The 26337-nt window shown below is 51.1% G+C and overlaps 1 protein-coding gene across 4 annotated transcripts in view; it reads right to left on the bottom strand.

The window, feature by feature from the left end:
- Window positions 1-26337, bottom strand: part of PTPRS (protein tyrosine phosphatase receptor type S) — a 145694-nt gene that overhangs the window by 97982 nt on the left and 21375 nt on the right. For all 4 annotated transcript variants that reach the window (XM_036741808.1, XM_036741807.1, XM_036741806.1 and 1 more), the window contains exons 2-3: window positions 23218-23402; window positions 1605-1750 (exon numbers count right to left, since the gene is read on the bottom strand). In XM_036741808.1, coding sequence (XP_036597703.1) covers window positions 1605-1750; window positions 23218-23305 — 234 coding nt within the window. In that variant the 5' untranslated portion in view covers window positions 23306-23402. The remainder of the gene's footprint in view (window positions 1-1604; window positions 1751-23217; window positions 23403-26337) is intronic.

Raw genomic sequence — 26337 nt, forward strand, 5'->3', positions numbered from 1 at the left:
TGCCAATGGGAACGTGGCTGTGGTTTAGGGACCTGTGGTGACAGAGGGCAGATAGGGTGCTGAGGAGAGGTGGGGTACGTTGGGACGTGTGTGTGTGTGTGTGTGTGTGTGTGTGTGTGTGTGTATGTGTGACGTTGTGTAGGTATGCTTGTAGACCCAAGTGCAAAAGTATGTATCTGTGTACAGAGGGTGAATATGTGTGTAACAGCAGACCAATAATAATACAACAATTGTAACAGCTAACACTCACACAGCACTTTATAAAGATTATCTCATTTTATCTCCATAAGCCTGGGGGATAGACACTATTGTTATCTTCACTTTACAGAAAAGGAAACTGAGACAGAGAGTGGTAAAGGGACTTGGTATGGTATGCACTCATAAATATGCATAGGGGTGTGTGTGTATCTATGCACAGAACATATATGTGTATCTTTGCTTAGTAGGAAAGGAGATAGTGGACCTGACAGGTAAGAGTGTGAGAGAGAGAGAGTGTGTGTGTGTGTGTGTGTGTGTGTGTGTGTGTGTGTGTGTGTATGCTCACACACATGCACGACAGTGTGGAACAGTGAACAGAGAGCTGGCTGAGCTGGGCTCCATAAAGACCTGGGTTCAAATCCCGCTTCTGACACATCCTGGGTGATTCTGGTGATTCATTTAACCTCTCAGTGTTGAGAGATGGAGATTTCCCTATTCAAATGAAATCATGGGTCTGGTCCCTAGATATGCAGGGATGTGTTTCTCTGTGCATTAGGGGTATATGTGTAGGGAGGAGTATCTGAATTTGTGAGGGAGGTTGTGTATGTTTCACACTATGTGTGTGTGTCTACGTGTGTGTATGTATATATCTATATATCTATCTATCTAGGATACGTGCATATATAAAAGTGAATAGCTGAGACTATGTTGATGGAAGGCTTTGTATTTATGTGGGGAGCTATTAAGAATATAAGTATACCTGTGCAGGGCAGTGTGTGATAATGGGCATGCATCTATGTCTGAATAAAGGGATATCTGGGGTGGTGGTGCTGGGGCACAGATGGGTAAAGAGTGAAGAGACCCCAATTTTCCAAAAGTATTCAGCTTAACTGATTTATTTGTTGAATTGAGATCACAGGCAAGTTTCAAGAACTACTAAACTCAGGCCAGAGGCCAGACCCTTTCCCAAGTGAGGATTGCTTCTGGCTCCCCCCTTCCTTCTTCCTTTCCCTACGCCAAGGACAGGCTTCCAGTAGGGAGGGGTGGGAGATGCTAGCCATCACTGGGCCAATGTACGCAGAGTGCGTCTGTGCCTTTCAGTGGGGAACCAAATCCAGAGTGAGACACACTTTGAGAGCCTAAGCCCCATTTCAGTGTGGCCTCTGTGTAAGGCCCAGACCTAGACAGCCTGGGGGAGCCTGGGGATGTGGAGAAGCAGCATGAGCTCTTCTCTGCAGGGGCCCACTGAGGGATGGCTCGTGTGCACTGTGTGGGGGTGGAGGACGTTTACAGATACGTTTAGGGGTATGCGTGCATGGAAGTGCTGTACTTAGGCACGTGACTGCCAGCTTTTTGGTGGGCTGGGAGATGGTAGGAAGGTGAAAGATGGGAAGGTGCTTCCTTACCTCAAAGCGCTGGGAGTTCACCTTCTTGCCTTTCTTGTTCCACGTCACCCGTGGCTTGGGGTCTCCAGTGGCCTGGCAAACGAAGGAAGCCACACCACCTGACACCCCAATCTGATCCCGGGGCTCCTTGATGAACCTGGGAGATTCTGGAGGAAAGAAAAAAGGCAGCCTGTGAGGTGGGCAGGATCACGGTGATCATGGGAGCACAGAGGGACTTTAGAAATCCATTAGGACTAACTCCTCAACTTGCAGATGTGGGGCTGGGACAAGAACTCAGACCTATTGGTGCCAGAGCCAGAACTCTTTCTACCAAGCTCGGGGCCTCAAGGACCTGGCGGATGCAGTGGGAGTTAACGTAACGGCCTGGGCTGGGCTGAGGCTGGGCCCAGCCGGAGACGTGCAGATCGGCAGGCGTGACTCAAATGCCCTAGAAAATGATGCATGGCGCCACACAGAGACTCAGATCTAACCTCCTCCCTCCTCTCTTTGGAACCTGGGAAGCCCATCCACGCTTCAGCAGGACTGCATAACCCCAGAGCTGGAAACAATCTCTGGATCTGTCTAGTCCAATTTGTATTTAAACTCACATATCGCCCATAGCATCCTTGGCAAAGTGGCCAACCACTCTGCTTGAATTCCTCCAGGGATGGGCAACTCAGTGCCTGCAAGGCAACTCATTCCACATTTGAGCAGCTCTTACCTTCTACACTATTTGGGGCAGTGCTGACAACTGCCTTCGCATCCCCCCCCCCGCCCCCCGTGAAGTCTTCGCCAAGCTGAGCACTCCCGATTCAATAATAATAGAAATAATAACGGCCAACATTTATGTGGTGCTTTCTGGCTTACACAGGACTTTACAGATGTTGTCTGACCCCCACAACTGTATTGGGAGGGGCTGTCTTTATTTTCTACATTTTCAGACGAGGAAACTGAGTCTGAGAGAGGTTAAATGACTTGCTGAGGATCACACGGTGTCCGAGGAAGAAACTGACCCCTAGTCATTTCGCCCGGATTATCTCCTTCTCTAGCCCTTAGCTTTTTTAATTTGTAAAGCTGGGAGATGGATGAGATGTCTAATATTTCTTCCATCTCTAAATCCTGTGAATTCCCACCAATCCATCTTCATACAGCCTGGTCTCCGATCCCTTTGCCACTTGTGGCCCAGGGACCTAAAACATGGCATCCCAAACTGAGTGTGCTCCTGCAGATGAAGTCTGACTCAGGCAGAAACCACGGGGACCGCCTCGGCTGCTGGTCTAGACACTGCATGCCTCTGGCATCTCACCGAAGTTACGGGCTGGACCAAAGATGTCTTGTGGCTTCCCTTGCCAGTCTCGTTCCCATTGTGACACGGAGGCCATCCCCAGCTGCTACCTCCTCGCTCCCTGCCCTCTGCATGCAGGAACCACACCAGGAACCACAATGCAGGGGACCACACCAAGCACAGTGGAAGGAGTACAGAGCAGGAATCAGAGGAAGGAGCTTAGAATTGAAAGTGGCTTCCCTAGACCCCGGCAGAGTGGATGACGCAACTTGCTTCCAGTTTGAGAACTAGGCTCTCCTATCTCTCCCTGCTGAAACCTTTATTCTCAAGGCTCCATTCAGAGTCTCGCTCAGTCTCCCCCCTCACCCTCCCAAAAAAGGCCTTTCCTTACATTCGGAGTGAGGATTTCTCTCCCTCCTCAAATCTTTGCAGAGCAGCAGAGAACTCTCCATCACAGTTCTGACTCAGTATTGTTGGCCTGAGCGTGTACTGTGGGTAGACACAGCCTCAGGTGCTATGGATAGGAAGTGAAAACCAAAGCAATTCCTGCCTTCTATGAGCTTACACTCTGTAGCTACTGTTCCCTTAGGGTGGGGCCTTCTTGGTTCATCCCCTGCCCTCATAGAGGCACTTCATAAATGTTTGTTGAATTAAGGGTTCCTTCCCTTGGACCTTGTTAAGCTGCGTCCAGCACCTGTCCCTGTCCAGGTTCCATCGTCCTGGTCTCCACCAGGGTCTGCCCTGTCCATCAGGAGCATTCTTTGCTGGCCCCCTGTAGAGAACCACTCAGCGCTTGCTCGCCCCGCCCCGCCCCCCCACCTCCCCCTAGCGCAGGGAGGGGAAGGGAAGGGAGCAGGGAGGGGCTGACTTGGCCAGCATGGTGAGGCTCGATTTGGCACCCACAGCACCCATGGCACCTAATGGGTACTTAATGAATTGAGGGAGAGGATAAAGGGGCTATCTGGCGCATAGCCAAAAGATCACCGATTTAGAGGAGAGACCATAGGGGTTAGCTAGTCCAATGCTTTAATTTTACAGATGAGGAAACTGAGGCCCAGAGAGGTTCCATAGGTCATAAGTAGTAGGGGTAGGATCTGAACTCACTTCCCAAGCACTATTTCTGGGGGTCTTTCCACCATGCCACCCAATCTATTCAAGCCCGTCCCAGGAAGCCAAGTTCCCACACCTCCTCTGCCTCTAGCCTAGGCTAAGATCATTTCAATCCCCTCTAATCTAGTTAGCCGAGAATTTACAGAAATATTTAAATTGTTGGGGCATGGCTGTGTTCCAATAAAATCCTCCAGACCATAAAGCTTCCTTCTGTTCTTCTCCGGGCAGTGGGGCTCTTACAAGTGTGAAATGGGGATCCTGTTAGGTACACGCCTGGAGCCAGGCTCGGGGTGATGTTGCTAGTGCATTTACAAGATCGCCCTCAAGGGTAGGAGGGCTAGTCCAAGGGTAGAGAATGTTGCCACTGGCTGAAGAAATGTGTCGTAGGCTGGAGAGCCTGGCCAAGCCAGGCCAGGCCTTCACGCACTGTCAGACTCAGTACGGGAGCAGGCCCAAACGCAGAGAGCTGCTGCCTCTGCCCAGCTCTCCTCCTGGACTGGAGGTAAGACTACCAGTTCCATCCAGTCTCTGCCCCCTCTACCTGGCCCCATGGGCCCAGGCATTCGTTTTACAAATATCTGGATCTATATTTAGAGGTCGATGCACCATCCGGGGAAAGGTTATCAGCACTTACATTAGAAACTCCTGGAGCCAGAAATGATCATTTGCCTCTTGCCAGAAGCTTTCCCCCTCACCCTCCCTCCTCCCTCTTGCTAACCCAGGAGGGAGGGAAGAAGGGATTCTCTGAATAGGAACCGATGGGAAAAGAGCCAGCAGAGAGGAGTCCCCAGGCACATGGCACAGTGAGCCGAGCATGGCCAGAAAGGTCAGGGGTGTTTCTGAGGGGTCTTAGACGAGAGTCGGCATTAAAATACATGTGTGGTTATTCATTACACTTTACTGGCAGGATGGGGTACAGATGCCTGCATGAAGATTCTGGATGCCTGGGGCACACTGCTCTTGCCTCTGGTCAGGCCTGTCTTTAGACTTCTCTGATGTTGGGTTCCCTCCTTGAAGGGGCTGGACTAGATGTTCTCCCAGTCCTGACATTCTATGTCCTAAGGGCCCTTCTAGTTCTGATATCCTGTGTTCTAAGGGCCCTCCTAGCTCTGACATCCTGTGTTCTAAAGGCCCTCCTAGCTCTGACATCCTGTGTTCTAAGGCCCTCCCAGCTCTGACATTCTGTGTTCTAAGGGCCCTTTCAGCTCTGACATCCTGCGTTCTAAGGGCCCTCCTAGCTTTGCCATCCTGTGTTCTAAGGGCCCTTTCAGTTCTGCCATCCTGTGTTCTAAGGGCCCTTTCAGCTCTGACATCCTTTGTTCTAAGTGCCCCTTCAGCTCTGCCACCCTGTGTTCTAAGTGCCCTTTCAGCTCTGCCACCCTGTCTTCTAAGGGCCCTTTCAGTTCTGCCATCCTGTGTTCTAAGGGCCCTTTCAGCTCTGCCATTCCGTGTTCTAAGGGCCCTCCTAGCTCTGCCATTCTGCGTTCTCAGGGCTCTTCCAGCTCTGCCATCCTGTGTTCTAAGGGCCCTTTCAGCTCTGACATCCTTTGTTCTAAGGGCCCTCCCAGCTCTGACATCCTTTGTTCTAAGGGCCCTCCCAGCTCTGACATCCTGTGTTCTAAGGATCCTCCTAGCTCTGCCATCCTGTGTTCTAAAGGCCCTTTCAGCTCTGCCATCCCGTGTTCTAAGGGCCCTCCTAGCTCTGACATTCTGCGTTCTCAGGGCTCTTCTAGCTCTGCCATCCTGTGTTCTAAGGTCCCTCCTAGCTCTGCCATCCTGTGTTCTAAGGTCCCTCCTAGCTCTGCCATCCTGTGTTCTAAGGTCCCTCCTAGCTCTGCCATCCTGGCTTCTATAGTCCTTCCTAGCTCTGACATCCTGGGTTCCAAGGGCCCTTTCAGCTCTTCCATCCTGTGTTCTAAGGGCCCTCCTAGCTCTGCCATCCTGTGTTCTAAGGGCCCTTTCAGCTCTTCCATCCTGTATTCTAAGGGCCCTTTCAGCTCTGACATCCTGTGTTCTAAAGGCCCTCCCAGCTGTGACATTCTCTGTCCTAAGGTTCTTTCTGGGTCTGCCATTTTTAGGTAGTGGCAGATTATTTCTTCTTCCTTTTTCCTTTATGTTACCCATTTACTAAAAGCCAGAAGTTTTTGCACCTGAAGGCTACGTGCATGCTTATGGGTGAGGCTGGTAAATGTGAGACAACGAAGATGATACAGAGGAGAAAGGGTCTCAGACAGAAGCTTAGGCAATCACAAGGGAGATGATGACTCTTGAAGATGCATCGAGGCCCAAGAGATAACAATGAAAAACTGGATTCAGGCAGGCACTCCTGGTCTGCCTGAGGACTCTAACATACCCTGGGACCTATGGTTGATCAACCCCCTTTGATAAACTTTCTTCTACATTATTTGTGGACTTTGGCTCACAGGGGAGAATTGTTTTCACTAAACCGGGGAATACCAGGCACATGTTATTGCAGGTTTCCTGGGTGGGGATTATATGAACCAAGAAAGTGAGAAAAGTTCTTCTCACTGTACCCTGGTTTTGCTTCCTGAGACAGTCTGACACAAAGGGCTGGTAACCTGTTCTAAGATCTATGACTCATTCTGTTACCAGAGACCTGGAACTGGGTGGACCTCAGATGGCATGGAATCCAACCTCCTGATTTTACAGATGAGGAAACTGAGGCCTGGACAGGTTCTGTGACTTGTCCTGTTCCAGCCCTGACATTCTAGGGTTCCCCTTAAAAATGGAATGCTCAGGTGGAAGCTCTGACTAATGAACTAATCAGAGTGTTCAAGTTCATATTCTTCTCCCTCCTTAGAGTTGGCTCACAAAGTGCCTTTGTTACAGAGCCCTGCGAGGGAGGTAGAAGAACTGCTGCTCTGCTCCACAGAAGGGAAAACTGAGGCTCACACAGCCAGCAAGTCAGAGCTCGGTAGCCTGGGATAACGGCAAGAGCACAGGACCTGGCGTTATCATGATCGCTGACAATTATCAAGTGCACTAAGTCTGCAGAGACCTGTGACTGGTGGGCAGACCTGGGTTCAAAACTGAGCTCCACAGAGTAGTGGCTGGCTGACTGTGTCCTTCCTTTCTACTGGGCTAGAACCCTGGACTAGGCTACAGGGTTCCTGCCCTACAAGGGCCAATGGGAGAGCTGAAAATCAACCAGCTATCCTAGGCCTGGATCTGGTTCTGGGGGGAGTGTGCTAGAGTGAGTCACCTCCGGGCAGTCCCAGGCTACTGATTCTGACTGCAGCCTCAAGCCCATGTCAACGTCCACAGCTGAGAGGCAGTCTGAGGATCACGGTGCCGGGAAAGGACCCTAGCCTGGGATCACTTCGAAGCTGGAAAGGACCTCCATCTAGCCTAACCCCATCTCCCATTTTACAGATGAGGAAGCTGAGACCCAAAGAGAAGAGAAGCAGCTTACTCTGGTCTCCTGGCTAGGAAGTGGCAGAGGCTGCCTGGGAAACCAGGTCCTCTGCCTCTGCGTCAAGGTCTTTGCCTCGATGCTTTCTGTTGGAAAGCAGGGGCCCTCAGGCCATGGCCAGCTGACAGGGAACCCAACCAGGGCTGTGGAACAGACACCGGCTTCAGAGGCTCTTCTCACTACTGGCATGAGGGTGTCCCGGGAGGGCAGACGCTCTTCTCACCCGCCAGGAGGACATCTCACCCAGACAGCATCACAGGCCACACAAAGCCTGGAGGGCTCCAGTGAAGGATTAGGATCTGAAGCTTGTAAGAGGTTTGGGTCCCCTCAGCTGCAGAGTGGGAGGATTTTTCCTACACTTGCTTCTGCTTGCCTCGAGGTAGCTGTGGTAGAGCCATCGAGCTGGTATCAGGAAGACTGAGTGCAAATCTAGCCTTGGACACTACCAGCTTTGTGACCCTGGGCGAGCCATTTAACCTCTGCATGCCTCAGTGTCCTCACCTGCAAAATGAGGTGATCATATTCCCACTTCCCAGGTCTTCTCGAGGACCAAAGGGGACCTGCAAACCTTAAAGCGCCATGTCAAAGCTAGCTATTCTTATTCTTTATTTCTTATTTCTATAATAACACTTTTGGTGGGGGGTGGAGGGCAGGTCTGGGCCTGTGATTTCACTGGTGATCATCAGCCGGTCTGCAGCTTCTCAGCTAGGGAGACTAAGAAGCCAAGCGGTCTGTCCCGGGTGTGCAGCTGGCATGTGCCGGAGGAGGCTCCAAGGCCCACCGGTTCCTGCCCCCAAGGTCAGCCGCCCTTTGTACCACAAGGAAAACCCATTTACATGAGGTACTTAAAACACTTCCCATGCATCATCTCACTTGGTTTTCCGGAAAGCACTGTGGGGGTGGCACAGGGCAAGATCCTTATGTTACCTCTGCTGTGCTCGGTGCTGGAGATACAAAGAAGAAAATAAAAAAGCAAAAATGGCTCCTGCCTTCAAGGAGCTTACAGTCGAAAGCAGGAGAGAAAATGCCCTTTCGTGGGTATATACCAGATGTATGCACGATAGAGAGGAAGGGGGAGGGCAGGAAAGGCCTCCAGTAGGAGTCAAGGGGCCCTAAAAATTGAAGGACTGAAGATGTGAATGGCAATCCTTCCAGGTGTGGGGGACAGCAAGGCCAAAGACATGGAGGGGGGAGAATGAATGGCATATGTGAGAACAGTAGGGGGGCTGTGTGACTGTAGCACAGAGGAGATAAGTAGAAGAAGAGCCGAAGAAGATTGGAAATGTCCCAAGGGACCAGGCTGCAAGATGCTTTCAATGCCACCAGGAGTTTTCTATTTGATTCTGGGGTAACAGGAGGAGCCTGGAGTTTCCTGAGGATGTGGGTGTGTTGGGGGAGGGTAACACAGGCTATGCTTTCGGAACATCTCTGTGGCAGCTGTGAGGAGGGACTGAGAGGGGAGAGGCTCAGGCAGAGAGGCCAGGTAGGAAGCTGCTGGTGCAGAGGTGATGAAAGTGTGCATGGAGAGATGGAGACGCAGGTGAGAGACAGAGAGGAAGAAATGAGATCTAGACAGGTAGACAGGTGACGGGAGTGAGCAGGACAGTCTCACAAGTGGCCGTGGCTGCCAAAAACCAAAAAAATCACCCCCCCCCCGGTGGTGAGCCTGCTGCTGGGAAGTCCTCCTCTCATTTCAACTGGTCTGTGAATGCCAGACAGACCGTTTATCCCTGGGCCCATGCTGCGAGATTCTCCTACTTGGCAGATTCTGCCAGGATCTGTGGTCCCCTGGAACATGCTTCTGGAAGGCGGGTTGGCCTTTACACCACAAGCAGGCATCAGAGAAATCTCCATAGCACTCTTGTGGAAGCTAGGGTGGGATAGGGGATAGAGAGCTAGGCCTGGAGCCAAGAGACCTGAGTTCAAATCCAACCTCAGACACTTGCTGGGTGATTTCTGGGCAAGTCACTTAACCTCCATCTGCTTTGGTTTCCCCATCTATAAAATTGGGATAATAGCAGCACCTACCTCCCAGGGTTGTTGGGAGGGAACAAAGGATACAATATTGTAACAAGTGCGGAGCACGGTGCCTGGCACATAGTAGGCGCTGTATAAATGACTGTTCCCTTCCCCTTCCCTGCCTCCCCCTGGTCTCTGCTCCACATGCTACCTGAGAAGCTGACCTGATCAGGGAGGCCAGAGGCCCAGATCTGGATCCTTCAAGAGCTGCTGGGAAGATTGCCTAAATGATGCGAACGCAAAAGGAAAGGGGCTGCTGGAGAGGCTGGGCAGCTGGGGAGCACCTGGGAACTTTGCCCTGGGCTTGTGAGAACCTCAGCTCCCAGGAATTCAGCTCCCCTTTCTGCCTTAAGGTGTTGTGCTGGGTTGCTGAGCAACAGCCCAACTTGGAGGGGGTGGGCGAGGGCTCGTTTCCAGGACGTTCTGGTTACACTCGCACGCAAAGGAGGACAAAGAGCTCTGCCCGCAGAATCCCAGAACCACGGGCTCTGCCAGCTCTGCCACTGCCTCACTGGGGGACTCTGAGCAAGTCATCCCACCCCCTTCTTTGGGCCTCAGTTTCCTGAGCTGTAAAATGAAGGCAGAGGACCAGAGGTGTTCCTAGTCCTTGGATCTCTCCCAGGCCATGGCTGCTCTCCCAGATGTGGCATTCTGAAAGAGGCCCAAGACAGGCCGGTACTGTCTGAACCCCTCCCCCTAGCAATGGGTAAACATGGTAGCACTCAAGTTAAAAAAAGTGCATTTCCTCATTGAGGAGGAGGGTGGCATTAGGGCTCTGGTTGGTCCCAGGAAATCTGGGCTGATGACTGGGCCTGCTGCCTCTAGCTGCTCCTTGACAGGTGTAAAGGCCCATTTCTGGGGTCCTGGAGCTCTCATGTGCTCCATGCCCAGAGCAGGTGTTTTGCTGAGTAACACAGGAGACAGGTAGTGAGGCTCCTCTATCTGCTCTAGAAAGTCTCTACAGCTGCCCCTCTTATCCTCCATCTCCTTCTCTCTCCTCCATCTCCATCTCCTCTCTCCTCCATCTCTACCTCCTTCTCTCTCCTCCATCTCCTTCTCTCTCCTCCATCTCCATCTCCTTCTCTCTCCTCCATCTTCTTCTCTCTCCTCCATCTCCTCTCTTTTCCATCTCCATCTCCTTCTCTCTCCTCCATCTCTATCTCCTTTTCTCTCCTCCATCTCCTTCTCTTCTCCTCCATCTCCACCTCCTTCTCTCTCCTCCATTTCCTCTCTTCTCCATCTCCATCTCCTTCTCTCTCCTCCATCTCTATCTCCTTCTCTCTCCTCCATCTCTTTCTCCTTCTCTCTCCTCCATCTCCTCCTCTTTCCTCCATCTCTATCTCCTTCTCTCTCTTCCATCTCCTCTCTCCTCCATCTCTTTCTCCTCCATCTCTATCTCCTTTTCTCTCCTCCATCTCCTTCTCTTCTCCTCCATCTCCATCTCCTTCTCTCTCCTCCATCTCCTTCTCTCTCCTCCATCTCTTTCTCTCTCCTCCATCTCTATCTCCTTTTCTCTCCTCCATCTCCTTCTCTTCTCCTCCATCTCCATCTCCTTCTCTTTCCTCCATCTCCTTCTCTCTCCTCCATATCCATCTCCTTCTCTCTCCTCCATCTCCTTCTCTCTCCTCCATCTCTTTCTCTCTCCTCCATCTCTATCTCCTTTTCTCTCCTCCATCTCCTTCTCTTCTTCTCCATCTCCATCTCCTTCTCTTTCCTCCATCTCCTTCTCTCTCCTCCATCTCCACCTCCTTCTTTCTCCTCCATCTCCTTCTCTTCTCCTCCATCTCCTTCTCTCTCCTCCACCTCCTTCTCTTCTCCTCCATCTCCTTCTCTCTCCTCCATCTCCATCTCCATCTCTCTCCTCCATCTCCTTCTCTTCCCCTCCATCTCCTTCTCTCTCCTCCACCTCCTTCTCTTCTCCTCCATCTCCTTCTCTCTCCTCCATCTCCTTCTCTTCTCCTCCATCTCCTTCTCTCTCCTCTGTCTCCTTCTCTTATCCTCCATCTCATTCTCTTCTCCTTAGTCCTCTATTTTCTCTTCTTTCTTTCTCTATCTCTTTATCTCTCCTATTATCTTCTCCTTTCTCCTCTCTCTTCTCCCCCATTGACATCACCTTCTTGTTCTCCCCTTTTCCTTCTGGGCCTTCTCTCATTCTCCCCTGCAGTATTTGGTGGAAGGGTCAGACTCTGATCCTTGGGAAAGGGAAGGTCTCATTCAAAAGAATTGTATAAATGAAAAGAAAGGGTCTAATGTGGGGGGGGGGCAGTGGAAAGCATTGCATTTGGAGTCAAAAGCTGTGACCAGGTGAACAATACAGAACCAAGTGAGAAGAAAAGGGTGGGGGGATGCATTAAGGACTGGAGGCCAGGGTTTGGGGAGGCAGGAAGCAAAAATGTGACAGAGAGTAATAGAGGGAGACAGGCCGGATGGGAGGGGCAGGATCATAGTGGCTGAAGACAGCAAGGCCCTGGAGAAGACCTGGGGAAGACAGGAGGATGAGGAGAGTGGCAGACCTGGGACCACAGCCGGGCTGGGCAGATTGGAGCTGACAGGCCCCAGGAGCTGAAGCCAAGGGCTGCCCAGTCAGTCATGCATTCAGGCCTCCCTCTTCACTGTTCCACAGCAAGGGGCTCAAGCCAGCCCTTGCCAGCCCTCAGGCTGGCCATAGCATGGCTGGGAGAGGGGAGAAGAGCCAGCACCAGAATCATGGACTGGCACAGCTGAAAGGAACATCCAATCCCCTCATGTTTCAGAGTGGGCCTGAGGCCCAGAGACACACAGGACTGTCTTAGTGTCAAAGAGGAAGCCCACGGCAGAGGTGTGATCTGAACCCAAATTTCATTCTGAGTCTGGGACCCTATTTTATCTCAATGTTCCTAAAACTCTTCCTGTTCTTGGCCCAATACCAATCTTTCACCCACCATCAGTTCTCTAGGCAAGACCCTCGTGTCTCTCTAGTTTTCTCCAGCTCTTAATCTGGGTCTGTGAACTTAAAAAATCGATAGCAGGCATTCGAGCTTACAGCCCACCCAAACCCACAGGGCTTTTTAGACATCTGTTGTGAACCCACACCTTCCCCAACTTGTACTCACAAAGCTGATTTTTAAAAACTCAACCTTCAAACTTTACATGGCCCCTTGCTGGCAGCCCCCATGGGGCTTCCCAGGCAGAGCCTTGAACTTGAGGAGATCCTGTTTGAGGCAAGGAAACCCTGGCCATTTTAGAAACCTACTTATGGAAGGGGAAAGAGGGAGTGGCGGGCATTCTTAGGGGATGGGAGGGACAGGAAGCAAGAAAACAACTCGGGACGGCAAGGCTCAGTGTGCCCAGGACCACAAGATGTCACAACTGAAAGAGACCTTAGTATCAAAGCCTCATTTTATAGATAAAGAAACAGAGAGGGGAATACCTTTGTTCGAGGTCACACAGTGAGGAGGTGGAAGAGCTGGAGTCAAACCTAGGTCTCCTGACTCCCCAATCCACTGTTCTCTCTAATCTACACTACCCCCCACCCCACCCCCCATTCCTATACTCTTGGGCTATTCTAACGCTGATAGGGCCATCTTCTTCAAACTCACTTCTATCCTCATTTTCCAGCTCAAAAGCCCTCAATGGCTCCCTATTACCTATCGTATCAGATGTCAGCGCCTCAGTCTGACACCCAAGGTGGCCCTGTCCTCCCCTCTCCAGCCCTCTTGGTCACCTCCTACCTCAGGCTCCCCCAAAATAGGGTGCTTATATACAATCACCAAACCCATTCCTCTTACATAAATGCCCTAAATCCTCCGAGTACTTCAAAGACTCAACTCAGGTGTCCCTTCATACAAAAGAAGCCCTCTACGATTCCCTCCCACCTAACCTCCCCACGATCTTCTCTCCTTGAACCCCTCATTTCTGCCACGTGGCATGAGCCTGAATTTTGTGGGTCCGCTCTTGTCCCCCACCCAGACAGTGAGTGCTCTGGGGCCAGTGCCATGCCTCTTCCTTCCCCTGTTCCTCCATCCACCCCCACCTCCTGGCGTGGCCTAACACAGAGTGGTTGAGAAGTATCCGCAGGATCACTCCCAACCAAAAGAGATGAGGGAGGGGAAGAAGTGGGGCTTGGAGTCAGGACCTCCAGACTTGAGCTGAGACCCCATCCTTTAGTTTTCTCACCTGAAAAGTAGGTACAACAATTCTACCGCTCCCCGCCTCTCAGGGCTATGTGGAGGCAAGTGATCTCTGGGAGCTGTTATTATCACAACTACCCTTATGACCTCGGCCAAGTCTTCTTCCTTCTTGGGGCCTCAGTCTGGCCATCTAAGGCCTTTTCCTGCTCTGAATCTCATGACCCACGCTACACATGCCCCTTCAGAGACAACCCATAAACAGCCCAGGTCAGGGCCCACCCTCGTGAGAAGATCAGTTTTGATGATATCCACAGATTTTTCCTGGGAGTTCGAGCTGTGGGTGAGGAATGTGGTTTTGAACCCAAGCCTTCTTGAGGCAATCGGCCCCCGGGATGCCAGCGTCCAAAACACAATGATGGTAAAACAATCCCTTCTTTCTCCTTGCAGGCCCCTTCTTCTCCCCTTTTAATCACCACTGGCTGCCTGGACCAGCTGGGGAACTAAGGCGATCACTTCTCGTTCCCTATAGCCGATGACCGTGACTCGACTCCCAGCTTGCGGAATCCCTCCAGTTTAGTGAGGCAGCGAAAGGTCCACGTGTGAGGACGGTCATTGCCAGGCTTACCACTCTGACAATCCACCATGTGCAGACCCCAGCCCCGCCCCCACAATGCCAGAGCACAAGAGGATCAGGCGGGGAGGCCTCTTCACTGACCTAAGCAGGCACACCCACCTTTCATTCCTCCCTGAATGCCCTCTTTCTCCTGCTGGGTACACCCAGTGAAATGGGTGGCCAGCAAGGCAAGCTGCCCTTTCCCCTGTGAAGTGAAGCCAGTCCTCCGGAGTCTGTACAGGATTAATAACGATATTTACAGGGTGCTTTAAGGTTTGCAAAGCACTCTGAGCATCTCATTTGATCCTCCTGACAATTCCGGGGGGTAGGGGTTATCATTAACTCCATTTCATAGATGAGGAAAGAGAGGATAAGTGATTGGCCCAGGATCCTACAGCCAGTATCCGAGACAGGATTCAAACCCAGGTCTTCCTGATTCCGAATCCAGTGCTTTACTGGAGACTAGTCCATAAGTTAGTTTGAAAAAATTAGGGCTGTTTAGAAGGAAAGGAGAAGACTTAGGGAGTATGAGTGCTGTCTTTAAGCTTTCAGAAGACTGGCATCTGGAAAAAGGATGAGAGGCAACCTGGGAAAGGCAGACTTAGGGTCTCAGAAAAGCAAAAATCATCCTCATACTTAGAGGTCTCCGAGAGTGGAACGGGCAGACTTTGAAGGCAGGCTGATCCCCCGACACTGCTGGGGGGGGAGGGGCGGGGAAGTCCTCGTGCAAGGGACAGATGACCGCTTGCTGGGAGATCTTGTATGAGGGATTCTTACTTCAGGTGTGGGTTTGGATCAAAAGATCTTAGACATTCCTTCCAGCTCTGTGGTTTCTGTGATTCTCCTCTATGTCTACCTGCACTGCCCTATCTTTCAAGGCCTAACTCAAAAGTGGGTACTTTATAAATGCTTACTCTCTCCTCCCTCTCTCCCCATGGGTCTGTGCCATGATCACATAAATTCTATGTATGTCTGTATTTATGTACTCACATATACATCCACCCATTTATCTAACCACCTATCTTTCACTGATCTATCCCACCACCAATAGAAAGCCTTCCCTTATAAACCAGAGGGGTCCCTAACATTCTACATCTCTGCCTATCTGTACCCCTCAAGTGGCACTTGATAGATCCCATCTTTAGAATCCTAGAATGTAAGAAGGGAAATGGGCCTCAAAGATCATCTATTCTAATGTTCTCTTCCATTTTACATATAGGGAAACTGAGGCCAGAGAACCTAAATAACCAGCCTTAAATCACACAACCAAGGTAGCTGAAGAACCAAGATCTCCTGACTCACAGGTCAAGACTTTTTTCCATTTTGAGGAGGATTGATCATTTATTTAATCACAGATTCATTCATTCAACCAATATTTATAAAGCAATTTCTGTGCTTAATAAGGGTTTTTGGCGGGGAGAGGGAGTTGCACTATATTGGGAAAAAGAGAAAGCTCGACGAAGAGGTGGGACCATTGCTGGAGGTGGAGTGGGTCAGGAGATGCGATGACAACAGACAGAGAGAAGCCAGAACACCTCAGCTCCCATTCTGGATCTGTGTTCTCTGACAGAGAGAAAGATCTTTGGATTAGAAAGTTCAGAACAAGAATGAGTAACTGAGGGGTTGATACCCAGGATAAGTAGGGACATAGCAAGAGAATGTCTTCCTGCCCTCGGTGAGTCCAAATCATTTGGCCCAGAGGACCCCATATCCTGCAGTACTAAATGCAATGGAAATGGGGCTGCTGAGTCACTATCGACAATCTCTGAAAGAGTGTGGAGAAACAGGGAGGTTCTGTGGAATTGGAGAATGGCAAATGCTGCTCCAGTTTGAAAAAAAAAACAAACCAAAACCCCAAACCCGAAGAGATTAAAGTCTTTTACTCTAGGCCAGTGAGCCTGACTTCGATTCCTGGCAAAATTCTAGAGCATGTGATTAAAAGAGGGGCTAGTGAACACCTGGCAAAGGGAGCAATCATCACAAAGAACCCAGCACGGCTTCGTCGAGCACAGTGCCTGCCGGTCCGTTCTTGACAGGCTTCCTAGACTGGCAGAGAGGAGGAAATCTGAAGCTGTAGTTTACCTAGCAAAGCATCTGACAAACTCTCACCCTGTTCTCGGAGGACAAAAGGGAGTGAAGCGGGCTAGATGACAGGACAGAGGGGAGGATTCGGGACAGGGATGCGTAGCCAAACCCAAAGATGGCAGCTCGCAGGCAATCCCTGGTGGAGTGCCCCAGGGATCCATCCCTGGCCCTGTTCTGCTCAGCATGTTAAATCAGTGGCTTAGATAAAGATGTAGATGGCATACTTATCAAACATGCATATGGCACAAAGCTAAGAAGGAGAGGAGAGCCAGCACGTTTGATGACAAGGGTTGGGATCCAAAAAAAAAAAATTCTCAGGCTAGAACTTAGGGCTAAATCTAATAAAATGAAAATTTCTAAGGAACAAATGTTGAGTCTCACATTTGGGACTCTTAAAAAAAATCAACTTCATAAGAATGAGATTAAAGACATGTGGCTAGAAAGTCATTCTTCTGAACAGTCTCTTTCTACAATCTAATATGTAACCGCAAGCTGTATTAATTCAGGAGGCGGAGCCTCCGGAGCTAGGAAGGTGGCGGTTACTCCCGTAAGACTCTGTGGGTGCCATGTTTTAGGAAGGGCTGCCAGCAAACAGAAGAGTATCCAGAGGAGGGCAACCAGAATAATAAAGGGCCTTGAGGCCATAGCCTAGAATGATGATAGACCAAAGGAACTGGCAGTGCTGAGAAGACTTGGGGGGCCGGGAAAGACGTTCTAGTTGTCTTTGAGTATTTAAAAGGCTGTCACAGAGATCTGGCCCCGGAGAGCAGAACTGGGCACCTGATGCAAAAATGGAGGTTTAGGTTTGATGTTGGAGATGAGTTCCTAAGATCTGGAACCGTCCAGGAGAAGGATGGGCAGCCTCTAGAGGCTTGCCAGCACTGGAAATCCTAAAGCAAGGCTATTTGTTGTCAGGGATCTGGGGAGGGGGTGGGCTTTTTGCACGGGTATAGGCTGAACTACACGTGCTCCAAAATTGCTTCCCACGCTGCAATCTCTGTGATTCTGTGTGCACAGCACTCTGTTGGTTCTAGGGGAGATACAAGGTTTAGATAAGGCCTGGCCCTGCTCTTGTGGCGATGGGGATGACACAAACACAGATAACTCTATAATACACAATATTGTATGATAAGCACATAAGAACGCTGCAAAATCGAGTGGGAGGGAGGAGGAAAGACTGCAGGAGGAGGGGGCTTGGAGATCGGCTTTAAAGGCCTGGCAGGAATCCAGCAAGAAAGAAGCAGGAAGGAAGGGAGGGCACTCTAGGCATAGGGCACAGTGTGAGCAAAATCTCAGAGGTGCAGGAGGGTAGGGATTCATCTGAGTACTGACAGTAGATCAATCTGGATGGAGGATGGACTACAGAAAGAGGAAGGCTGCAGAGGCAGACTGCAAGCAGACAGGGGAAGGCTTCCAGTGCCTTGCAGACAGGGGACACCTGCCTGCCCATTTCACAGTCACAACGAGGCAAGGGAAGCAGGTTCTGGCCGAGGGCACCACCTCAAGCAGGGAAGAGTTCAGCACGGCCCAGTTCCCTCACACTCTGGGCTAAAACTTTCAGCTCCACATGAGTCCCATCTCGGACCCCAGACAGTTTTATGGTCAGAGCCCAAGCATCAGGGTTTTTGATATACTTCCTGCTGCTCCCCCAAGAATCTGATTTCTCCTGAACAGTTTTAATCTCTTCTTTGACAAAGTTGCTCCTGTCCCCCTTTCTTCCTCCCTTCCCCATCAGGAATAGCCTGGAGGAGGGGGCAGGAAGAGGAGAAAAGAGAACTAGGAAAGAGAGGTGATGGGGGAAGATGAAGAGATAAAGAAGAGAGAACAGGCAAAGGGGAATGAAGACAGAGTCAGGGGTGAGAAAGGCAAGAGAGAGGGGTAGAAGATGGGAAGGAGAGGAATAGGAGGCCGGGGATGGGGAAGAGGGTTTGGAAGGAGTGGGACAGACAGCTGGGAGGAGGTAGAGATGGCTGAGAATTGGGGAGAGGGGGCCAATGGCTAGAGAGATGCTTTTGTCATCCAATCCCTTGCTTCTGGGCTTCAGTATCCTCTGGACGAGATGATAGCAAAGGTCCCATTCAGACTCAGGGGTCTAGGATTCTAAAGGGAGTGTAAGGAGTAATGAGGGGCCAGGGAGGGAGGGAGGAAAAGAAGGAGAGCCAAGCACATCTATAATTTACCTCCCCTCCTGGGAGCAGAGTGCTGAGGCCGGGGGGCGGGGCCCTGGGTGCCATCACCATGGAAACGCCAAGAGATGCAGGGCCTGCCACGATGCCAGGCGCCTGGAAAATTCAAGCTACAAACAAAAATATCCAGATCTAGCCCGATCTTTAAGCAAGAGAGGGGAGAGCACATTCTGAATTAAAAGAGAAAAACATCAGCCGCTGCTGCCCACCGCCCTGGCCCCATCACGCGTCCAAAGGTGCACGCAGGCAGGGGAGTGAATCGCTGCCCGTCTCTCTGACAGGGCCTTCTCCAGGCTGGCGGCTCATTCCCAGCAAAGAGCCCATTAGTGGTCATTGGGGTGGGGGGGCAGGCAGGGGGAGGTTTTTATTCTGGAGAGGGAAGCCCAACCCATCCCCCCTCTCCAGGCTCAGGAACTCCGGGCTCCGAGAATGATTCTGAGTGGCTCCAGGCCACCACAGAAGGAGCCTCAGGTTTCAAGTCCAAGGACCTAGGTTCAAATCTCAGCTTTGGCTCTTTGATAAGTCCCCTTAACTGAGCTTCTGGGTCTCAGCTTCCTCATGCATTCCCATTCAACAGACACGAGACACTGGCAATTCAAAGAGAGACTTTAGAAACAAAATGGTGATTCTATTTGAGGGGGTGGTGAGGTGGTACAAATGCTCAGACACCTAGCGGGCAATCTGAGGACGGGGCAAGCATGAAGCCCCAGAGGAGATCAGGGAAGGATCTGCAGAAGACGTGGCTCTTGAGCTAATCCTAGGAGGAGAAATGGGGATTCTGAAAGATGGAGATGAGGAGGAAGAAAGCTGTAGGCAGTGGGGATGCTGGAGGTGAGAGATGGAGCCTCCAGCTGCTTCAGAAGCACGATGAAACAAGGATGGAAAAGCAGTCTGGAGGCAGATTTGGTTGCTGGGCGAGTGATATGGTCAGACCAGGGATTTAGAAAAATTCCCTTTGAACCAGGTGAGGCCTGAGGCAGTTAGACTGGCTTTATGGTGGCTGCAGTAGTCCAGGAAGTCTAAGAAGTGATGAGGGCCTGGGGTACAGCTGTGGGTGTGTGAGTGGAGAAAAGACGATACGCATGAGGAATGTGGGGATGGTCTGGATAAGGGAGGAGGACACTGAGGCTGTGAGCCCGGGGGATGTCGAGGATGGGGGTGCTCTCTGCCAAAATGGGGGACTTTGCAAAGGGGAAGGGGTGGGTTCTGTTTGGGGCATGCTGAGCTCGAGATGCCCACAGGCCATCCTTTATGGGGCTGTTTTTGGAGCCGGGAGGAGCCCAGCCAGGCTAGTCAGAGGAAAGACCTCCGAATCTGGAGTCAAAGGACCTGGGCCCCACTTCTAGCTCAACACATAGTGGCTACAAGTCCCTTAAATCTGTCTAAGCCTCTAATTTCTAAAAGAGACAGGATAATTGCAACAGCTACCTCTCTGGGGGACAGTGTGGAAAGTACAATAAAAATGGGAGTTCCTCTCCTCCAACCCAGCTCCCTTGTTTTACAGAGGATGAAACGGAGGCCCCCAGAGACTAAGCCCCTCTTAGCACATCACAGAGGTAACAGTTTTCCAAGTGCAATGTTCTTTCTTCTGTGTTGTTTGCATGGACTGCAGGTGTCTGCTGATTAGGGAAGGCTTCCCAGAGAAGGGGCCATGAGAATCAGGCTTCAAAGGTGGGGGTTGGGATGGGAATTGTGGGGGGTAGGGGGAGAGAAGCAGTGTGTGCTGGGAGGAGGTGTCAAGGGCCCTAGGCTCAGGCCTAGCTCTACCTGGGTGACTCTGGCAAGTCAGCTCACCTTCATTTGTGAAATGAAGGTGCCTCAGTCACTTCTAAATCTGTACTCCCATGATTCTTCCCCTCTCTGGGAGTCTGGCTCTTCATCTGCAAAGTCAGGGAGTTGGGCTAGCTGATTTCTAGGGTCCTGGCAACTCTGTGGATCTAAGAACTCCAGGATTGGAGGGTAGAAAATGGAAAGAGAAATCCCTACCCTGGTTTCTATTAATTAGTCAGGTCCTGGGAAGGGGGTGGGAATGAGGAGGAACCTTTTCTGGGAGGAAGAAATCACTCCCCAAGGCAGCTGAAATTTCTCTCCAAACTTCAAAGGACAATAAATTATTCAGGCTGCTCAGGACCCAGTGCTTGGGCTTCCTCTGAAGGCTTGATTTCACGCTGCCTGCCAACTCCATCAACACAATCAGAGACGTTTCTGCCCGGTGAGGTGCCCAGTCGGAGGCTGAGACCCCTGGTCCAGCACGATCTCCTTCCCTCCTCCTGCCCTCCCCTCCCCCAACAAAGCCAACATCTTTTAGAGGAAATTGACACAGAGAGAAATTGCCCTCCTTCTCTGCCCCCTCCCTCCTGCTGTACAATGACTGATCTGATCTCCAGGGGAACAGCCCTATCCTGTCCCTCTGCTCTCTTTTGGGATCAGGGTCTTTGCAGTAGTCCCTGAATAACCATGATATAGTGATCATCTGCATTTTGGTATTTACAAAGCTCTTTCCTCAGAGAAGCCCCAGTGGGGAGGGAATATGACTGTCAGGAGGGCCCTCCTTTGAAAGAGGAGGAATGTGAGACCCATAGAGGTTGAGACGAGTTGTCCAGAGCCACCCGGCTAGTACCTGTCAAAGTCAGGAAATCTCCCCAAAGGCCTTCTCCAGCCTTCCTCAGCAGGAGCAGAGGGGGAGGGAGAGAAAGGACATATTCCAGACCCTACCAGCATTAAGAAAGCTCTAGCCTAGGAGCTACAATAGCCTGGTTCTAGCCCCTGCTCCTCTACTGACTCGCTTTGCGACCTTGGGTTACTCATCTCCCCTCTCAGAGATTCAGGAAGTGAAGGGGGTAGGTTCTGGGATCTCCAAGGAACCATCTGGCATTGACAATCTCTATGTTTAAGTACTGAAAGATCATTATTTTTTGTTTTGGTGCCCCTGTGATCTTACTGCTAGGAGCACTCGCTTCACCAGTGCAGACAGCAACATATCCTCATCTTGGACATGCCCTTCCACGGGTCCCTGAAGATTTCACCAATGCACAGAGCTTCCTCTGGGCATCTGAGAGCTTCGTGGGCAGTGTGCTGTCTACTGGGGCTTGGCCCTGGCCCTGTGGCCAGCCTACCCCCTTTTCCCAGTCATATTTCTCAATGCCAATTTCGCCAACACCAACGCATGCCAGTTGCACCCACCACCTATGTGGTTGTTATCAATAATAACTAATTTGGGGCAGTAGAAGAAGAAAAAGGGGAAAGAGAGGATGAAAAGGAACCAGAGAATTTTGGTGCTGGAAGGGAGCTCAGAGGGCAGCCAGTCCAACCCTGATCTGAATAGTTAAGATGGTCGGCTGGCTTTCCCCCGAAGGGCCTCTAGTAAGGAGGTAACACATTAATCACAGCATGCATGTATATAGCTCATCTTACTGGATACCCAAAGAAGGAGGCACTGTGGAAAAAGGGCTGGACTTGAAGCCAGAGGACTTGGGTCTGAAAACTAGCTTTGTGACTCTTCAACTGCGTGACTTTGGGCAAGTCACTTCTCCTAGCCAGGCCTCAGTTTTCTCGTCTGTAAAATGAGAAGGTTGGATTTGATGACCACTCTGGTCCCTGCCAGGCCTAAACCTCTGATCCTATAGACAACCTTGTAAAGCATGTAGTTAAGCTACTACTACTACCACCACTACCACCACCACTTCTATTACTATACTAATAATAACTGGCATTTATGTAGCACCTTAAGGTTTGCAAAGTACATGATGGATATCATCTCGCTTGAGCCTCACAATAACTCACAGAGGGGCTATTATTCTCCCCATTTCACAGATGACGTAACTGAGGCCAGGAAAGCTTAAAGAACAGCTAAGTGTCTGAAGCAGGACTTGAACTCAGATCTTCCTGATTCCAGTGCAAGTGAGATACTCTTCTATTTAAATGTTTCTGCCGAGAATCTCAACTCCTTGAGGACAGGACTTATTTTGTCTCAGCACCTCTAGGGCCTGGTAGATATTAGGTAGTTAATAGATGCTTACTGAACTGAAGATGAGGGCTGAAAGGAAGCCCATGGGGCAGCTTGTTCAAACCATATCTGAAAATGAAATTCTCTGCAATATCTACCCCGTCCCGACCTCCCCAAAGCCTGGGGTTAAAGACCTCCGGGGAAACAACCCTCTGCGTCCATCTTGTGAGCTGACCAGCTTCACAGGTCTCCAAAGCTGCCCAGTACCTTAGGCTCCAGGGCTAATGCTCCTCTCTCATCTTATCAGGCATGAGGGAACTTGGATAAAGGGGGGGATATAAGACCCTGAAGTGGAAAGGGACAGAAGGAGAGAGAAGGGAAGAGAGAGAGGAGAGAGAGAGGAGAGGGAGGGAGGGAGGGAGAGGGGGAGGGGGAGGGGAAGAGAAGTGGGGGGGAGAGAGAGAGAGAGAGAGAGAGAGAGAGAGAGAGAGAGAGAGAGAGAGAGAGAGAGAGAGAGAGAGAGAGAGGAAGTCAAAAAGGAAAAGAGCAGGGAAGAGAGAAAGGGGAGAAAGACAGGGAGGATTGGAGAGAGGAGATGGAGGAAGAAAGAGAGATAAAGGGGAGAAAAGGGGAGAGCCAGGAAGAGGAAGAAAAGAAAGGAGAGGAAAGAGAGGAGCAAGTGAGAAATCTTTTTTTTTCCAAAGCATGGAGCCTCAGGTCCCCTCAAAAAGGGAACGTCTGCCTGGTCTAGTGGAAAAGTTGAGCCCCCACCCCAAATCTAGGCACATACGCCCACACATACCATCATGTCTCTCAATGAGTGCACAATGGGTCTAAAAGCCACTTACCTTCAGCCAGACAGCCCAGAAGCAGGGCCATAAGGAGACCCAAGGGGCTGATGACCAAGGACATGCCAGGGCGACAGGTGGGCCTCATCTTTGGCAGCAAGCTCTGACCTCCAACCTTGAGAGGCAATGGCCCCTTCAGCCCCTATGCTGCAAGACCCTGAGCCGACCTTCAGACGGGGCAGCGTCTATAAAAACAAACAATAATGTAGGGGTCAGAGGGAGTAAAGGACATGGGGGTAGTGGGAGAACAGGGCACCAGCGTACCTTCAATCCTGTGCTAGGGCCTGTGGGGGAAGAGAGGAAGAGAAGACCCGAACCCCACCCTCCAGGAGCTCCCAGGATGGTGGGGGAAAGGGATTCACAAACACAGAAAGCTGCTCCTGACTCTTCCCTCTCCCCCCACTGCAGTCGGCTGCCAAACCCTACTCACCCACACACTGCTAAGATTTTGGAAAGTCCAAGCAAGGATCACAGACTTAGAGCTTCGAAGGGACCTTTCACTCCAACCCCCTCATTTACACAGGAGAAAACAGGCCAAATGAGGGACATGGAATGACCCATCCCAGGTCACAAAGGGAGTAAAGGACAGAGGGACTCTGCCTTTGGACTTCCCACTGGCCATCCTTTACCCTGCACTCATGCTGCCCATGCAAAGAGAGCTGGGAAAGAGACTGGACCTGGGGAGGCTTGTGAGGGGCTTCCTGCAACAGGTGGGACAGGAAGGCATAAAGTCTGGGCAAAGATAACTCTCTCTCACCCCCCTTCCCTCTCCCTCCCTCCCTCCCTCTCTCTCTCTCTTTCTCTCTCTCTCTCTCTCTCACACATACAACACAACACAACACACACACGCACACACACCTGGGCCAAGCAGGACAAACCCAATGCCCTAGAACCCTGGACAGAGGGACTTCCCTACAGGGAATGGCCCCCAAGGCTCTGGGGTTTGGTCCAGACCACAGGGTAGGGCACCCAGGGCAGGGCAGGGTAAAGTAGAACGTCAAAGACTACTTCCCAAAGCTAAAAAAGGAAATTTGACTGGGTGAGGACCTGGAGAGTGGTGGTCTGGTGGCAGGGAAGCCACACCCTATGTCCTACCACCAATCTGCAGAGTCAGGGTGCCTGGATCAAGAGCCAAGGATGCAGAAACCCCAACTCAGAGACCCACCCCAAGCCCTAGGGTCAGGGCAGGGGCTGGCCTTTGGTCTCACTCCCCCATCCCCAGCATGTATCCCAGGGGGATGTGGACATGTCCTACACTGAGCTGGAAACAGCCTCCTCACTCTGGAACCCAATTCACAGTTATCTGTTTGTGCCGAAGAGGCCAAGGTTATGGCCCGGAGCTTCATGGGACTCTGATAAGTGCGTTCTGTTCCTTGACACTGTGCTGAGTGAGGGAGATGGCATGGTTAGAGAGATAATAGCTTGCCTAACTGCGGCCTGAGCCCGGATCCTAGCCCTAGCCCCCATCCTGAGCCTGGCCCCTAGCTGGCTACCTCAGAGATACCCAGAAGGGCCGAGTTAGAAGTGTCAGTGGCTCAGGTCGGCCCAACACCAGGCTGCGGCTTCCTCCCTGCCCATTTTCTCTCACTCTGAGCCTGCCAACTGAGGGGCTGGGGTGGGTGTCACACCATCACTTTCTCTACGGAGAATAGTCCACAACTAGCCAGAACACATAACAGTTGCTGAAGGACGCCGCACAGATGCTCAGACAGATGGACAGAGAGGCTGGGCCCAGAGCAGGTGGAGCCCATGGGGTGTGGGAGTGAGGCTGCTGGCTGCTCACCTAATAGCCCCTGCCCCCAACAACAGTATGTACCCAGCCCCTATTGTGGGGCCCGCTTTGTGCTCAGACAGGCAGGGAGCAGAATGGATCCCTGCCCTCAGAACTCCCCATCTGGCTGGAGAGACAAGATTCACCCAGGAAACACTTGGAGAACCACTTAAGACAGGATCAAATTGAGTGCTGGGCCCTGTTGCAGACTTAGGTCCCCAACGCTGGGGCAGGCGCTAGGCACTCAGCTCAGATAATGGAAACAGGATTGGCCCTTGGCCTGAGACACTGGTCACTGCCAGTTTTCCTTGTCCTGCTTCTGACCTTGCCATTCCCCCCTCCCACCTCCTCGATATGTGCAGGCCTTGGGCCGCCTCTTTCTTTCTCCATCTATACCCTCTCCCTTGGTGACCTCATCTGTTGCCATGGCTTCCACTCACATGTCTACGTGGCTGACTCCTAATTCTAAACCTCTAGGCCAGACCTCTCACCTAAGCGCTAGACCCAGGGTTAGAATCCCAGAATCCTGGTGTCGAGAGGGACCCCAAAGGTCATCCAGCTCAGCTCACAGTATGTACAGGAATGCCCTCCAGAACCTCCCCAACAAGCGCTCACACAGCCTTCCCTTGGAGACCCCTGGGGAGGAGCGGTTCTCTGCTTTCTGAAGAAGCCGAAATCACCTTTCGACGGCTCCAACTATTAGCAGGTTTTTCTTAAAGTCAAGACAAAATCATCCTCTCCTGCTTTCTACCTATTGTTCCTTGTTCTGTCCTATGGGACCAAAGAGAACAAACTTAGCCTCATTTTCAAATAATTTGACTACCATGCACCCCGACCCCCTCCACCCAGTTTTCTCTTCACCAAGTAAAACCACCGCCTGTCGTTTTAACTGATCCTCAAGTGGCGTGGTCTTTAATAAGCTTTGCCATCTTGGCCCCCGTCCTCTGGCCATGCTCCAGTTTGCCAATGTTCTCTGCTAGAATGTGGTTCCAGAATAGAACCCAAGTATTGCAGACACACAGGGTGGAGGGAGGACAAACGAGGCTGACCTCCCGGGTTCTGGGTATTCTCCTGTATGTATTCTCTTGGCCACTGTGACACACGGCTGATTTATGCTGAGCTTCAAGTCCATTAAAAATTCCCAAGTCTTTTCCACACCAACTATTGCCTAACCACGAGTCCCCCACCCATTGTATGCTTATGCAATTATTTTCAAACCAAGTTTAGGATTTTATATTTATCTCTATTAAAGGTCATCTTTAATTAGACTTCTAGCCTGTGAAGTTTTTTTTTTTTTCAGATACTGATTCTGTCAACTAACATATTAGTTATCTGTCCCAGCTTCATGT

Source organism: Trichosurus vulpecula, chromosome 1, assembly GCF_011100635.1.
Source record: "Trichosurus vulpecula isolate mTriVul1 chromosome 1, mTriVul1.pri, whole genome shotgun sequence".
NCBI lineage: Eukaryota > Metazoa > Chordata > Mammalia > Diprotodontia > Phalangeridae > Trichosurus > Trichosurus vulpecula.